Genomic DNA, 14,756 nt, shown 5'->3' on the forward strand with positions numbered 1-14,756 from the left:
ACGCGGTGAAGTTCATCTTTAACTCTATCCAGATTATCACCTACGCGCCCTATCTCGAAAGCATTATTCTTTAACTCTCTACCAACATAAGCATTAAAACTTTCTTGTCTAGCCATAAAGTCATCAAATTCATCTAAGCATGGGCTATGAAATTTAGTAGAGGGTACTTCAACTTTATCATATCTATAGAGAGAATTTACCTTTACTAGCTATGTCGGGTTATCAAGACAATGTGGTTCTTCAGGCGGTAAATTAAGACCATGTATTTCTTCAATAGGAGGTAAATTCTTAACATCTTTAGATTTAATACCTTTTTCTTTCATTGATTTCTTTGCCTCTTGCATATCTTCAGGACTGAGAAATAATACACCTCTCTTCTTCGGAGTGGGTTTAAGAATAGGCTCAGGAGTTGGCTCAATTGGTCCAGGAATTACTTCAGGAACTGGCTCGGGAAGAGTCCAATTATTTTCATTAGTCAACAAATTATTCAATAGTATTTCAGCTTTGCCGACTGTTCTTTCCCTGAAAACACAATCAGCACAACTATCCAAGTAGTCCTTGGAAGCATCGGTTAGTCCATTATAAAAGATATCAAGTATTTCATTTTTCTTAAGAGGATGATCGGGCAAAGCATTAAGTAACCGGAGAAGCCTCCCCCAAGCTTGTGGGAGACTCTCTTCTTTGATTTGCACAAAATTATATATTTCCCGCAAGGCAGCTTGTTTCTTATGAGCAGGGAAATATTTAGCAGAGAAGTAATAAATCATATCCTGGGGACTACGCACACAACCAGGAGCAAGAGAATTATACCAAGTCTTAGCATCACCCTTTAATGAGAACGGGAATATCTTAAGGATATATAAATAGTGAGACTTCTCATCATTAGTAAACAGGGTGGCTATATCATTCAACTTAGTAAGATGTGTCACAATAGTTTCAGATTCAAGGCCATAAAAAGGATCAGATTCAACTAAAGTAATAATATCAAGATCAACAGAGAATTCATAATCCTTATCACTAACACAGATAGGTGAAGTAGCAAAAGCAGGATCGGGTTTCATTCTAGCATTAAGAGATTGTTGCTTACATTTAGCTAATAATTTCTTAAGATCATTTCTATCATTGCAAGCAAGAATTTCCATAGCGGTTGTTTCATGCATAACATAACCCTTAGGAACAACAGGTAAAACATAATCATTGGGGGGGCCTTCATCATCACTATCATCAATAATAGGTTCTTCAATATTATCATTCCCCCTAAATCTAGCAAGTTGTTCATCTAGAAATTCACCTAATGGCACAATAGTATCGAGCACAGAAGTAGTTTCATCATTCATAGCAGAAGTGGCATCATCAATAACATGCAACATATCATAATTCATAGCAGTAGAAGGTTTAGGTGTTGCAAGCTTACTTATAACGGAGGGAGAATCTAGTGCAGAGCTAGATGGCAGTTCCTTACCTCCCCTCGTAGTTGAGGGCAAAATCTTGGTCTTAGCGTCTTTCAAGTTCTTCATAGTGATCAACAGATATAAATCCCAAGTGACTCGGAGAATAGAGCTATGCTCCCCGGCAACGGCGCTAGAAATTAATCTTGATAACCCACAAGTATAGGGGATCGCAACAGCTTTTGAGGGTAGAGTATTCAACCCAAATTTATTGACTCGACACAAGGGGAGCCAAAGAATATTCTTGAGTATTAGCAGTTGAGTTGTCAATTCAACCACACCTGGATAACTTAGTATCTGCAGCAAAGTCTTTAGTAGCAAAAGTGGTATGATAATAATGGTAACGGTAGCAAAAGTAAAGATAAATGTTTTTGGGTTTTTGTAGTAGTTGTAACAGGAGCAACAGAAAAGTAAATAAGCGAAGAAAAATATATGAAAAGCTCGTAGGCAATGGATCAATGATGGATAATTATGCCGGATGTGATTCCTCATGTAATAGCTATAACATAGGGTGACACAGAACTAGCTCCAGTTGATCAATGTAATGCAGGCATGTATTCCGTAAATAGTCATACGTGCTTATGGAAAAGAACTTGCATGACATATTTTGTCCTACCCTCCCGTGTTCAGCGGGGTCCTTACGGAAACTAAGGGATATTAAGGCCTCCTTTTAATAGAGAACCGGAACAAAGCATTAACACATAGTGAATACATGAACTCCTCAAACTACGGTCATCATCGAGAAGTATCCCGATTATTGTCACTTCGGGGTTGTCGGATCATAACACATAATAGGTGACTATAGACTTGCAAGATAGGATCAAGAACACACATATATTCATGAAAACATAATAGGTTCAGATCTGAAATCATGGCACTCGGGCCCTAGTGACAAGCACTAAGCATAGCAAAGTCATAGCAACATCAATCTCAGAACATAGTGGATACTAGGGATCAAACCCTAACAAAACTAACGTGATTACATGGTAAATCACATCCAACCCATCACCGTCCAGCAAGCCTACGATGGAATTACTCACGCACGGCGGTGAGCATCATGAAATTGGTGATGGAGGATGGTTGATGATGACGACGGCGACGAATCCCCCTCTCCGGAGCCCCGAACGGGCTCTAGATCAGCCCTCCCGAGAGGGATTAGGGCTTGGCGACTGCTCCGTGTCGTAAAATGCAATGAAACTTTCTCCCTTGATTTTTTTCTCCCCGAGACGGTATATATGGAGTTGGAGTTGAGGTCGGGAGGTGTCCAGGGGGCCCATGAGATAGGAGGGCGCACCCTAGGGGGGGGCTGTCTCGTGGACAGCCCGTGGGCCCCTTGGCCTTGATTCTTTCGCCAAAAAAATCTTATTAATTCTGAAAAGTGCCTCTGTGGATTTCCAAGACATTCCGAGAACTTTTCTTTTCTACACATAAAACAACATCATGGCAGTTCTGCTGAAAACAGTGTCAGTCCGGGTTAGTTTCATTCAAATCATGCAAGTTAGAGTCCAAAACAAGGGCAAAAGTGTTTGGAAAAGTAGATACGTTGGAGACGTATCACTAGCCTTGCCTTTAACCGTTCGACATTCCCTTTGGAATCATACTTGGTTTTTTAGACCCACTTGCAGCCTACTTTCTTAGCTCCATTGGGAACTTCTACTAAGTCCCAAACGTCGTTTGAGCCCATAAACTTCAACTCGTCTTCCATGGCAACCAACCACTTGGACAAATTTTCGCTTTTAATGGCTTCCTTATAAGAGGTTGGATCTTCCACCTTTCCCAGATCATTCATATCCTCAATCATGTATCTGATATAATCATCTGATATGGCTTTCTTTCTCTCACGACATGGCCTGCCCATAGGAGGAGGTGGTGGAGGAGCATCATTGTTCTGAGGGTCATCTTCATTACCCGACTCGTGATCCTCTTCACCTTCTAGATTTACATTAGTTTCAGGATCACCATCAGCCTTAGGACCTGAAGAACTAGATTGGGGATTAGCATGAGACGTCACCATAGTTTGTAGTGGCAAAACAATCTCTTGGATAGTCAGGGATGGAACACACATCAATTCTCCTCAAGATTGATCTCCCTTATTTAGATGGCTTCGTTATCCTCAAAAAATACTGCTTGTCGAGTCTCCACATACTTGGTGGTGTGACCTGGACAATAGAAACGATATCCCTTTCCCCTATGCGGGTATCCAATGAAGAAACAACTAACTTTCTTTGGATATAATTTCTTAAGTTGTGGATTGAAAGTTCTAGCCTCAGCGGGACAGCCCCATACACGTAAGTAATTCAAGCTCGGTTTCTTTCCCGTCCACATCTCGTAAGGTGTGTTCGGTGCTGCTTTAGTAGGAGCGAGATTCAGCACATGTGCGGCGTCTTTAATGCCTCCATCCATAGGCTGACTGGTAAACTTGCATGACTGAGCATGCTTCGCACCATGTCCATAAGTGTGCGGTTTCGGCGTTCAACCACACCATTTTGTTGAGGTTCACCAGGCATTGAATATTGGCAACAATTCCATTCTCAAAGAGAAACTTAGCAAAAGGTCCTGGAATTTGCCCATAAGGGGCATGCCTACCATAATACTCCCCCCCCCCCCCGATCTGATCGTACAACTTTTATTTTAGTGTTTAGTTGGTTCTCAACTTCGGCTTTGAACACGTTGAATTTGTCCAAAGCTTCTGATCGATCACGTATAGGATAAATATATCCTTATCTAGAAAAGTCGTCTGTGAAGGTAATGAACGAATCAAAACCATCCATAGACTTAACATTAAGGGGTCCACATATGTCAGTGTGTATGAGTTCAAGGACACCCGTGGCTCTTACCGCTCCTTTCTTAACGTTTTTTTGCGTATTTACCTTTTATACAATCAATGCATTTGTCTGCATCAGAGAAGTCTAATGGAAGGAGTACGTCATTTTTAATAAGTCTTTCAATTCTCCCCCTCGAAATGTGCCCTAAACGAGGGTGCCACAATTCCGAAGAGGTACTCGTACCCTTCCATTTCTTCTCAACATTACATACATCACTCACATGCAGGATAGAATCATTCAATGGTAACATATATAATTGGCCTCGCCTGACACCGAGGCCTACGTTCTTATTACAATAATTCAAAACGAATTGTTTGTTCCCAAACTTGCTCTCAAACATGTTATCATCTAGGCAAGAGACAGAAATCAAATTCCTACTTAAGGTAGGGACATAAAGAACATTATTTAAATGAAGACGGAAGCCAGAGTGGAGTTCTAAGGTGATTGACCCTATGGCTTCAACATCAACTTCGACTCCATCTGCCACCTTAAGTATTCTTGCCCCTTTGCCATGGTTTGGATTATATTTGAGTCCTGTATAGAATTAGCAACATGAGAAGTTGCACCTGAATCAATCCACCAAGAGGTAGTAGAGTAATCAACATATAACATTTCATCAACTAAAGTAATTTCATCAGTACCTTTCTTCATCAACCATTTGAGGAATTCTGGACAGTCTTTCTGATAATGACCCTCATTCTTGCAGAAGTTACACTTGTTGTATTTAGGCTTATCGTCCACCTTCTCCTTTCCTTTATATGAGTTTGATGTTTTTTTCTTAAAGAACTTCTTTTGTGGCTGTTGCTTAGAAGCGCTTGCTCCATCGTGTTTTCTCTTGGAGGAGCCAACCAAAAAAGGCTTGGTCCTTTCCTTGCCTCTTAATCCTCTCTTCCTCCTCGACAATTCTTGGAGATATCTCCGCGATTGTCCATTTCTCTTTAAGAGAGTTATAGTTAATCTTAAATTGATCAAACTATTTAGGGAGGGAGTCCAAGATCATGATGACAAGGAGATTGTCATTGAGCTCACATTGTAATGCCTTCAATTTGCTACAAGCATTCACCATCTAAAATATGAGCCCTGACATCACCATCATTATTATACTTCCCAAGGAGCTTGTGAAAAAGTTCTTGCACATAAACCTTGTCGGAGCCTTTGAATTGCTCCTCTAGGGATGCCATGAATTCCTTAGGAGTATCTTTCTTGGGTAGTGCCCCAATTATGTCAGGTGATATGGATGATCTCATCACAAGCATAGCAATGTGATTTGACTTTTCCCATATCTCCATCTTGAAATCATAAGTTTTCTTTAGTTCAGCATACCCCGTGACACCAGCAGCGGGAGCCACGGGTTTATCCTCCCGTAAAGCATAATCAAACTGATGGACGGCTATGCATAATTCCATCGAGTTCTTCCAACAAGGGAAGTTACTACCTGGCAACGGTTCGACAGTAAACACAAAGGAAGCAGTAATGGACATTAAATAGTTTATGAGTAATTGACATGAATATGAAATTTTACGTTGGCAAAATAAAATAGGCATGCCATGTATTTAATTTCAACTCCATGTCAAAACACCGTTGGGCAAAAAAACATGGAATTAAAATATCATAAGTGATGACTCATAATAATAAAACAACGTTGGTCCGAATTAAAACCAGAGTCATTTCATTCTCAATTTAGACATCAACATAAGAAAAATATCATTATTTTTTGTTGAGTATAATGTTTATTTAGGAAACATAGGATAGCGTAGGATTTGTTCCTGCCTTGACTTGTACTCCAAGATGACCATGAACTTCTATATATATGCCCACGAGGCTCAAGCAATACAACAAATATTCCATCAAATCCCTCTCTCCCTTCTAACATGGTATCTATCGCAAGTCGATCCTAAACCCTAGTCGCCGCCGCTTCCGCACCTACGCGCCGTCCCCAGGGCGGTCGGCCTCCATGACCGCCGCCGGGGGCCGCGCCGCCCGTACCTAGGGTTCGTCCGCCGGCCGTGTTGGCCGGCTGCCCTAGAGAGTCTTTTTTTCGATCCTTTGATCCGGGTTTTCTTTCTCTCGCCGATCGCTTTGATCGCCATCTACTTTTTGGTTTTCCGGTCTATGTGATCCGGTTTGCATCGCCCACTGCCGCCGTCGATCCCGTGCGCCTCTACTCCAACACCAACGCGATTGGTCGGCTTCTTCACCGACCCGACGGCCTCGCCAGCGTCGCCGTCATCTACGTCGACCACTTCGTCTACTCCAACCACCGTTGGTGACATCTGCCCCGCGCCGATGGACGCCGCAATCATCGTTGAGTTCTTCTCTGCTGGCCCCTCCGACTTCTCCGACATGGCGTACAGCTTGTGCAGGTCCCTCGTCTACGCATGCCCGATGCTGGCAACACCGATGCGTGCCTTCATCCACGACGTGTCCCCGGGCCTGGCAAGCCTGGTGTGGCACTTCGTCAACTTCGTCTTTGTCCGTCTACGCATGCCCGATGTTGGCAACACCGGTGTGTGCCTTCGTCTACGATGTGTCCCCGGGCTTGGCAAACCCGCCGCAATGTGTCGTCAACAACATCTCCTTTCCGACGCACCACTATTTAGACATCACTGCGCCCATGCTAACTCATCGCCCCCTTGCGCCCGCGGCTCCACGGTGACTTCCTCGACACCGGACACCCCGACTCGACGTCGACCACGGCATTCTTTGCATGGCTACCTCGACCACAGCTCCACCACACACGCTCTCGGCTACATCGACAATCGGCACAAAGGGCTACCGCCTGCTTGATCAACCTCGTCGGTTTTCACTCCAGCCACGACTCCGCGATGCATTGACCGTTACGACTGTGGGGGGGTGTCCGTCAGCTTGCCTTCAGATTCTTCTCTAGTCTCACCGTCTGCGTCGCTACCGTTGTGACTGCGGGGGGATGTTGAGTATAATGTTTATTTAGGAAACATAGGATAGCGTAGGATTTGTTCCTGCCTTGACTTGTACTCCAAGATGACCATGTACTCCTATATATATGCCCACGAGGCTCAAGCAATACAACAAATATTCCATCAAATCCCTCTCTCCCTTCTAACATTTTGATGTCTAAAAAAATTCGTCATGCAAACACATAATAAATCCTGAACAAAATATCTCGTTGGTTCAATTTTACCCATAATAATAATGTGTTCATTATATTTTTAGGCATTTTCTGTTTTAAACAGTGCAAAACATAAAAGATATTAACTTACAATGCACTGGAAAACACAGAAAATCGAGATGGCCCAAAATACCCACGGTTATTCTACGGCCCAACGCAGCAGCTAAAACCGTAAAGAAAATAAAACAAAAAAACACGCTGGGCTAAGGCAACCTGGGCTAAAGCCCGTGGCCGAAAATGGCCCATTAACGCCCGCCAGCCCGGGTCATTGCTCCGCGCCACTATGAGCTGTCTGATCGAATCGAACGGCCTGCACGGCTTGCGGCCGGAACAAAACAGCTGACCTGGGCTAACCCTATGTCATTTCCTCCCCAGCTCCCCTGCATTCCACGCTGCACCAGAGGCAACGGCGTTCGACAACGGCCCGAAGGCGCGCCGGCCATGGCGGTGCGGCAGCTGCGCTCGCTGGAGGAGCGTGCAGCAGGATGAATCCTACACGCTCCCCCTTCGAACGTGGCCCCGGCGTCCGTGCACATGCGCATCAAGGAGGAAGAAGGGGAGCCGGCCACCGTGGCCTGAAGGGCGACGTTGACCCGCGCGGCGTCAGCCACACAGGGGCACATCCATTCGGGCGGCGACGGCGGCTCAAGTTCTTTCCGCGTGTCGTCCCGAGGACGGCGGCGTCACGGCGTCTCCGCCCTCGCACCGCGGTGGACGCAGTGCGGGCCCCGAAGGGAAAAGGCGGCTACGCGGCGCATTAGGTGAGGATTCTCCTCATTTCTTCTCCAATTAGTGTACATTAGTGCTTGATTTTGGGGGAAAAACAATCCTAATTTCAAAATTATGGTTCTACCGAATTGGGGAAAAAACTAGGGTTCTTGAACAAGGGGTTTGCTACAGTTGATGTACGTGTATCCCTCTGCCTTCTAACTTGATAATCCAAACGGAAACAACACTTAAAAAAACAATCAATTTTAATTAACAGGAACTTAATCATGAGCATTAATTCTTCAGAAGCATAAGTAAAACTGATTAGGCATAATAGGCAGTAGAGATCCGTGGCAAATTAGTATATAACATGATGGTTTACAGAGGGCATCAAGATAGTAGCATGCATATTTGGGCTAACCAGGGGCTGGAACTTGCAATGTTGATCATGAGCCCTAAACCTGACATTGATCTAAACATGATAGTGATCTACTGATCAACAATAAAGGGATCTATTGCAATCAAGATTGACGACTGATACCATTGTTGGAATAATTATGCATCTCTGGGATGCCATTAGCAGGAACTGATTTCATCTAGATCACACAATAATCAAGAACAGAGATGGGTTTAGGGTTTCTTTACATGTCACGGGAGTGGACATGATTGCCTGCTTGGTGCAGGCGTGATGCAAGGGTGATGTAGTCGAAGCAGAGGTTCTCCTCGACGTCCAGATTCCTTCAGGACGCCACCGGGTCTGGCTGGGGATAGCGGCGGCAGCTGGCTTAGGTCTTCCCGTCGTTGCAGCACTCCCCCTGATCGGATGGGGTGAGAATATCGGGAGGAGAGTAAACCTTACGTAGATTGTGATCGAGCAGGTGGCCAGCTCTCTCCCGTATCCTTTTAATATGGCGCTGGCGACAGGGGACCCAAAACCTGAGTTGGTTTTTGGGCGCCCCCGATCAGGGCACGTTAGTTCTAATCGAGGCTCACGTACGTTGATACGTGGACCCCTTCACTTATCGTTATCCCTTAATTTTATTTTCTATTAAACTAATAGATCTAACTGGCCTGTTTAAGCCGCTAGATCAAAACAAACACCACCATCACTGATCCGGCTAGCCAAATCTCTATTTTCACAAGAAGCCAACACCCTAAGTGTGGGAAAGGCCATTTGGTGGATGGCTTTCATATACTATATATTTAGAGATGAAGATCTTTATCACCGGATGGTTGAATGGTGTTCTTTTAAAAGTTCTTAGATAAAGAACATGCAAGGTTTACCATGGGAGATATACATGAAGGCATTTGTGACATCATTAGTCGACAAGATGAAGTGTTGCTCAGTCACTTAAGGTATGGTCCAATTCAATGGCTGACCACCGCTGCTCCCTGCTCGTCGTCTGCGTCTGTTCCATGCTGGACGTCACCTCCGTGCATGATCCCGACTTCACATGATTTCCAGTTTCCAGAATTTTGTAACCAGCGAAAGTGAGTTGGCCAACCGGATCGCATATATATTCGTGTTCTGATTCATGTGTGTAGTGTAACTTGCAAGGCAAAATGAACAAAATTGGAAGGATCACAAAGAGTGACTTGAATCCATAGGAAGGTGAAGTCAAAGTGAAGATTGAAGTTTAACATTGGGTATAAGGATAGCCCAAAATAGAACCCAAACGTGGAAGTTATGACAAGTTAAAAGGGGCACATATCGACACACCATGTTTTGGCTATCATGTTTACATCCTCGAAATTGCCTCAAATGAGAAACGGTTAAGCAAGTAAGTTCTTTTTCTCGATGAAACGAACAACCTTGCTTTTGGTTCATCTCCATCTGAAGTTATTTGCAACCTTCACAACAAGGTTGAGCACAGAAGGTTGCAAAATTAACTCGGAGGCTTTGAGCCACCTCCGACCCACCTTCGAGGCTTAACAGAAGGGCACAACCCCTCACCGGGAGGCCCCACGGAGGGGCCCAAGAATGGATTCAAAAAATGCTCATGAATTCAAAAATATGTTGATGGACTCGATAAATGTTTGTGGATTCAAAAAATGTTCATGGATATGGAAATTGTTCGTGGATTCAAAAAATGTTCATGAATTCAATAAAATGTTTGTGAAGTCAAATAAATGTTCATCAATAAAAAATGCACATGAATTTAAAAACGTGTTTGCGAATTCGAAAATTGTTCAATAAATTAAGAGAAAATAAATATTCTTACTTTAATAAGTAAAAGACTCAAAAAATAAAATATTCAAAATAAATATTTTTACTTTAGTGACTAAAAGACAAAAATAATAATAAAAGGACTCAAAAACCAATAAAAGACTCAAAATATATAAAATAAAAATGTTCACCATTTAGAAATAATAAAAGGATAAAAAAATTGAAAGACTGCAAATATAATATCAATGTTTACCATTTACAAAATAATATTCTTACTTCAATAATAGTTATACCAAGACTTTTTTGACTTATATAACTAATAAAAACCTAAAACACATGATAAGAATATTCGGGAAGGATGCGTCATGGGTTTGGGTTTCTGTGTTGAGCCCGGGCCTTGGAGATAACATGCTGGATAGTCCGGACAATGACATTTCTCTCCCACATATGGTCTAGATTTGGAGGAGCTGGACTGCTCAACCGGTTGAATTTTAGCGAGCCTACTGGGCATCATTAGATGTCCGAACACGGTCAAAATGAGCTTTGGCCTTGGAAACTATCTTAATCATTTGTTTGATTCCTTTATATATGCGTTATAGTCCGTAGCAATGCACATCCATTCTACTAGTCACCTAGTCACCGTAAAAGAGGAGTTGGTACATTGTCGTTCGACACACATTCATTAATGCAAAAATAAAAAAAGTTGAAAATAAGGCACCAAATCAATTTTAAAATCAAGTCATTAATGCAATAAATTAGCGAGAGAATGTTTAAATAAGTAGTGATATTTTTCACGCCAAATCAATTTAAAAACCAAGCAATTGATGCAATTAACTAATTTGTCAAATAGTTAACTAGGCTTGCATCTATACCCGTATAAAAGTACTCAAAAGGGCAGATCGAACTAATCTCGGCCATCAAACCAGATCAATCCAACGACTCAGGCTCCTCAATGATGACCGCTCAACATATTTAGCGTGAATTAATACCATATCGAATATTAGTGTTAGCATTAGTCATATAATTAACACACAAATAATATCCTACCTAATATATGCGTGCAATTAATATACTATCTAATATTAATGTGCATTGTATGTAGGCATTTACTAGTATTATTTGTGGCAGAGATTTATAAAAATCGTATTTTCCTTAACAGTAGATTCCTTTTAAAACAGTCTATAATCTATCGCTTCGCATGCATCCAATATAATTAGCCACCAACATCGCCACAACACAGTCAATGCCAGCGCAGCCAAGGACAATCTGTCACATGACATCACTGCACTCTTCAAATAATGTTTTATCCCATAGCAATGCACGGATATTTAGCTAATATATAGTGTGAAAATATATTCAACGATGACTCTAATGATATTGATTTGATATTGTAGAAGCTAATACAGTACATTTTCTATAACTTTAACAAAAGATTATAAAGTTTGACTTAAAAAAACTAATATTAAGAGTAAACAAAATCGGCGAGTGTGCAAAGAGTTGCCTTCATATCGTGCCCAGTAGTCCCAAAAACACGTGCGTCCGTCACATGCTAGTTCCAAGCCTCCAGCCACGACGCTCCCACGACATGCTGGCTCGGTTATTATCCCTGGTCAACCCCACCTGCACGCCAAAGCGAATCGCCGCGGATCACGCGACGCAACTCTACGGAGACGTTAATCGATCAATCCATGACGAGCTTACGGATCTTGTTAAAACCATGCTGGGGCTTTCGTGGCTCGATCGGGCGACGTATACTCCGCATGTTGTTGCGTTGGGGAGATACAGTAGATGATGGACAGGGGCGGCAGCAAGATGGCGGAAGGTCGTCCGGTGGCGGATGCGGCGTGGGGCGCCGGCGCGGCGAGGAGGAGCCACGGGATGGGCCGGGCGGGCGTGCTGCTCATCGTGTGCCTGTTCACGCTGCCGTTCATGGCGCTCCTCTTCGGCGGCCGGGCGGGCGCGCTGGCCGTGTGGCAGAACGCCGCCAAGCTGACCGCCATGGGTGGAGGTACAAGCAAGCTCTCCCTCGTGATCGATTTGCATGTATGTACTCACGATTAGGTGCAAAGTCGCCCAGCTTTGCCGATCCACACGACACAAGCCTGCTCATGCTTGATCGAATTTGGGGTTGGGCACATGAACGAAATCTAATCATCTCGTGATGGTCTTACATAATCAAATTTTTGTAACATTGCAAGTTCTCGTGTTTGATAATTCCTCAGGATTACTGAACGTCTCTCGTCAGAGCGCCGCCGGTGCGGACGAGCTCTTTGGCTGCCTGCTCCCGCCAGGTTCCGACCGACGCGCGTGCCTGAGCCGCTACCAGTCCCCGCATTACTACAAGCACTCCCCGTACGCGCCCTCGCCGCACCTCCTGCGGAAGCTGCGCGACTACGAGGCGCGGCACAGCAGGTGCGGCCCCGGCACGCCGCCGTACGCCAGGTTCGTCGACCACCTCCGGTCCGGCGGCAGCAGCAGCACGGAGGACGCGGAGTGCAACTACGTCGTGTGGATCCCCTACAATGGCCTCGGCAACCGGATGCTGTCTCTGCTCAGCACGTTCCTCTACGCGCTCCTCACCGACCGCGTCCTCCTCGTCCACTCCACGGACGACTTCACAGGCCTCTTCTGCGAGCCGTTCCCCGGCGCGAACGCGACCTGGGTGCTCCCGCGGGACTTCCCCGTCGCCGACATGTCCTGGCTCGGGGTAGGCTCCAACCAGTCGTACGGGAACCTCCTCGACGGCAAGAAGATCGCCAACGACCCGGCCAAGGCGACGGCGCAGTCGGTGCCGCCGTACGTGTACCTGCACCTGGCGCACGACCTCCGGCGCTCGGACCGGCTCTTCTACTGCAACGACGACCAGCTCGTGCTGGCCAAGGTGAACTGGCTGCTGGTGCAGAACGACTTCTACTTCGTGCCGGCGCTGTACGCCATGGCGGAGTTCGAAGGTGAGCTCCGGAGGCTGTTCCCGGCCAAGGAGAGCGTGGCGCACCTTCTCGGCCGGTACCTGTTCCACCCGTCCAACTCCGTCTGGGGCATGATCACCAGGTACTACCACACGTACATGGCCCAGGCGGAGGAGAGGATCGGCGTGCAGATCAGGATGTTCTCCTGGGCAACCATCCCCGTCGACGACATGTACACCCAAATCATGGCGTGCTCCCGGCAGGAGCACATACTGCCGGACATCGACGGCGACGAGGCGAACACGAAGACCACCGCGGCGAGGAGCAGTGCCAAATCAAAGGCCATCTTGATCGCGTCGCTCCAAGCAGACTACTACGACAGGATCAAGTCAACGTACTACGAGCACGCGGCCAAGGGCGGCGGCATGGTGGGGGTGTTCCAGCCGAGCCACGAGGAGCGGCAGATCATGGGGCAGCGGCCGCACAACCAGAAGGCGCTCGCGGAGATCTACCTGCTCAGCTTCTCCAACGTGCTGCTCACCACGGGGGCGTCCACGTTCGGCTACATGAGCAGCAGCCTCGCGGGGCTGCGGCCGACCATGCTGATGATCCCGGAAGACGGCAAGGTGCCCGAGCCGCCGTGCGTGCGCGCCGTGTCCATGGAGCCGTGCTTCCACATGACGCCCGATGTGGAGTGCCGGGGGAAGGCGGTGAACAAGGAGGAGCTGTCTCGACACGTCAATGAGTGTGAGGATGTAGGCAAAGGGATTAAATGGATCAAAGGTATCAAGTTATTTGATTGATTAGAAATCAACAGCGCTCGTCATCAACCCGATGCGACAGAAACTTTTGGAGTAGCTAGTTTTTGTAGCGATTTTCGATCGATTGATGAATCTATTTATAACTCTAAAATTGCACATTTGAGTTAGAGTTGCACATTTGTCCACAACAGTTTGCAGTCGACTCATTAAGTGACTTATTTTTTAAACCTCAAGTGCAAGTGACTTTTGATATGTATAGTTGCCTGAATTTTTTTTGGGCAAGTCACATTTTTTCACATACTACTCCATGTTATAATAGTAATATCCCCGTCCCTGTTTATTGGGCCCCCTTTGTATTTGTGTCAATTTTGACCGTACATTTAACTTGCAAAGTGTTAATGCATGGCACCAAAATTTATGTCGTTGGATCGTTGAACATAGTGTCCGATAATATTGTTTTTGCTATGTATAACTTATATTTTATGAGTTAAAATCATGGTCAAAATATGACCCTAAATACGAGTGCACTAATAAACCAAGACAGAGGAAATGTTGTGCACACTGACAATCTATGTATGACGCACAGATGCTCACAATTTCGTTTGATCGAGCTCGCCACTCCGCCACCATTCATCAATAGGTTGACCCATATAGAGAAAATCACACGATTCGTCCCTTAACTTGTTGGTGCATTACTAAGCACAAAAGTATGTAAGATTTGCTCATGTACCTGAAAACCTCTCAATACGATCACTAAGCACAAAAGTATGTAAGATTTGTGGTCCCTTAT

At 45.1% G+C, this 14,756-nt stretch overlaps 1 protein-coding gene across 1 annotated transcript; it reads left to right on the plus strand.

The window, feature by feature from the left end:
* The first annotated feature begins 12,108 nt into the window (after positions 1-12,108).
* On the plus strand, positions 12,109-14,209 carry LOC119341550 (probable fucosyltransferase 8). Its single transcript, XM_037613423.1, has 2 exons — positions 12,109-12,304; positions 12,519-14,209. The coding sequence occupies exons 1-2, from the start codon at positions 12,109-12,111 to the stop codon at positions 14,006-14,008; spliced, it is 1,686 nt and encodes a 561-aa protein (XP_037469320.1). The 3' UTR covers positions 14,009-14,209.
* Positions 14,210-14,756: the final 547 nt, after the last annotated feature.

Source organism: Triticum dicoccoides, chromosome 7B (assembly GCF_002162155.2).
Source record: "Triticum dicoccoides isolate Atlit2015 ecotype Zavitan chromosome 7B, WEW_v2.0, whole genome shotgun sequence".
In the NCBI taxonomy this organism is placed as follows: Eukaryota; Viridiplantae; Streptophyta; class Magnoliopsida; order Poales; family Poaceae; genus Triticum; species Triticum dicoccoides.

What these genes read in the sequence shown, in the direction of transcription:
- LOC119341550 (XM_037613423.1), top strand. Translation starts at nt 12,109, where the DNA reads ATGGCGGAAGGTCGTCCGGTGGCGGATGCGGCGTGGGGCGCCGGCGCG. An exon ending in GCTGACCGCCATGGGTGGAG is followed by an intron (nt 12,305 to 12,518) that starts GTACAAGCAAGC and finishes ATAATTCCTCAG; the next exon opens with GATTACTGAACGTCTCTCGT.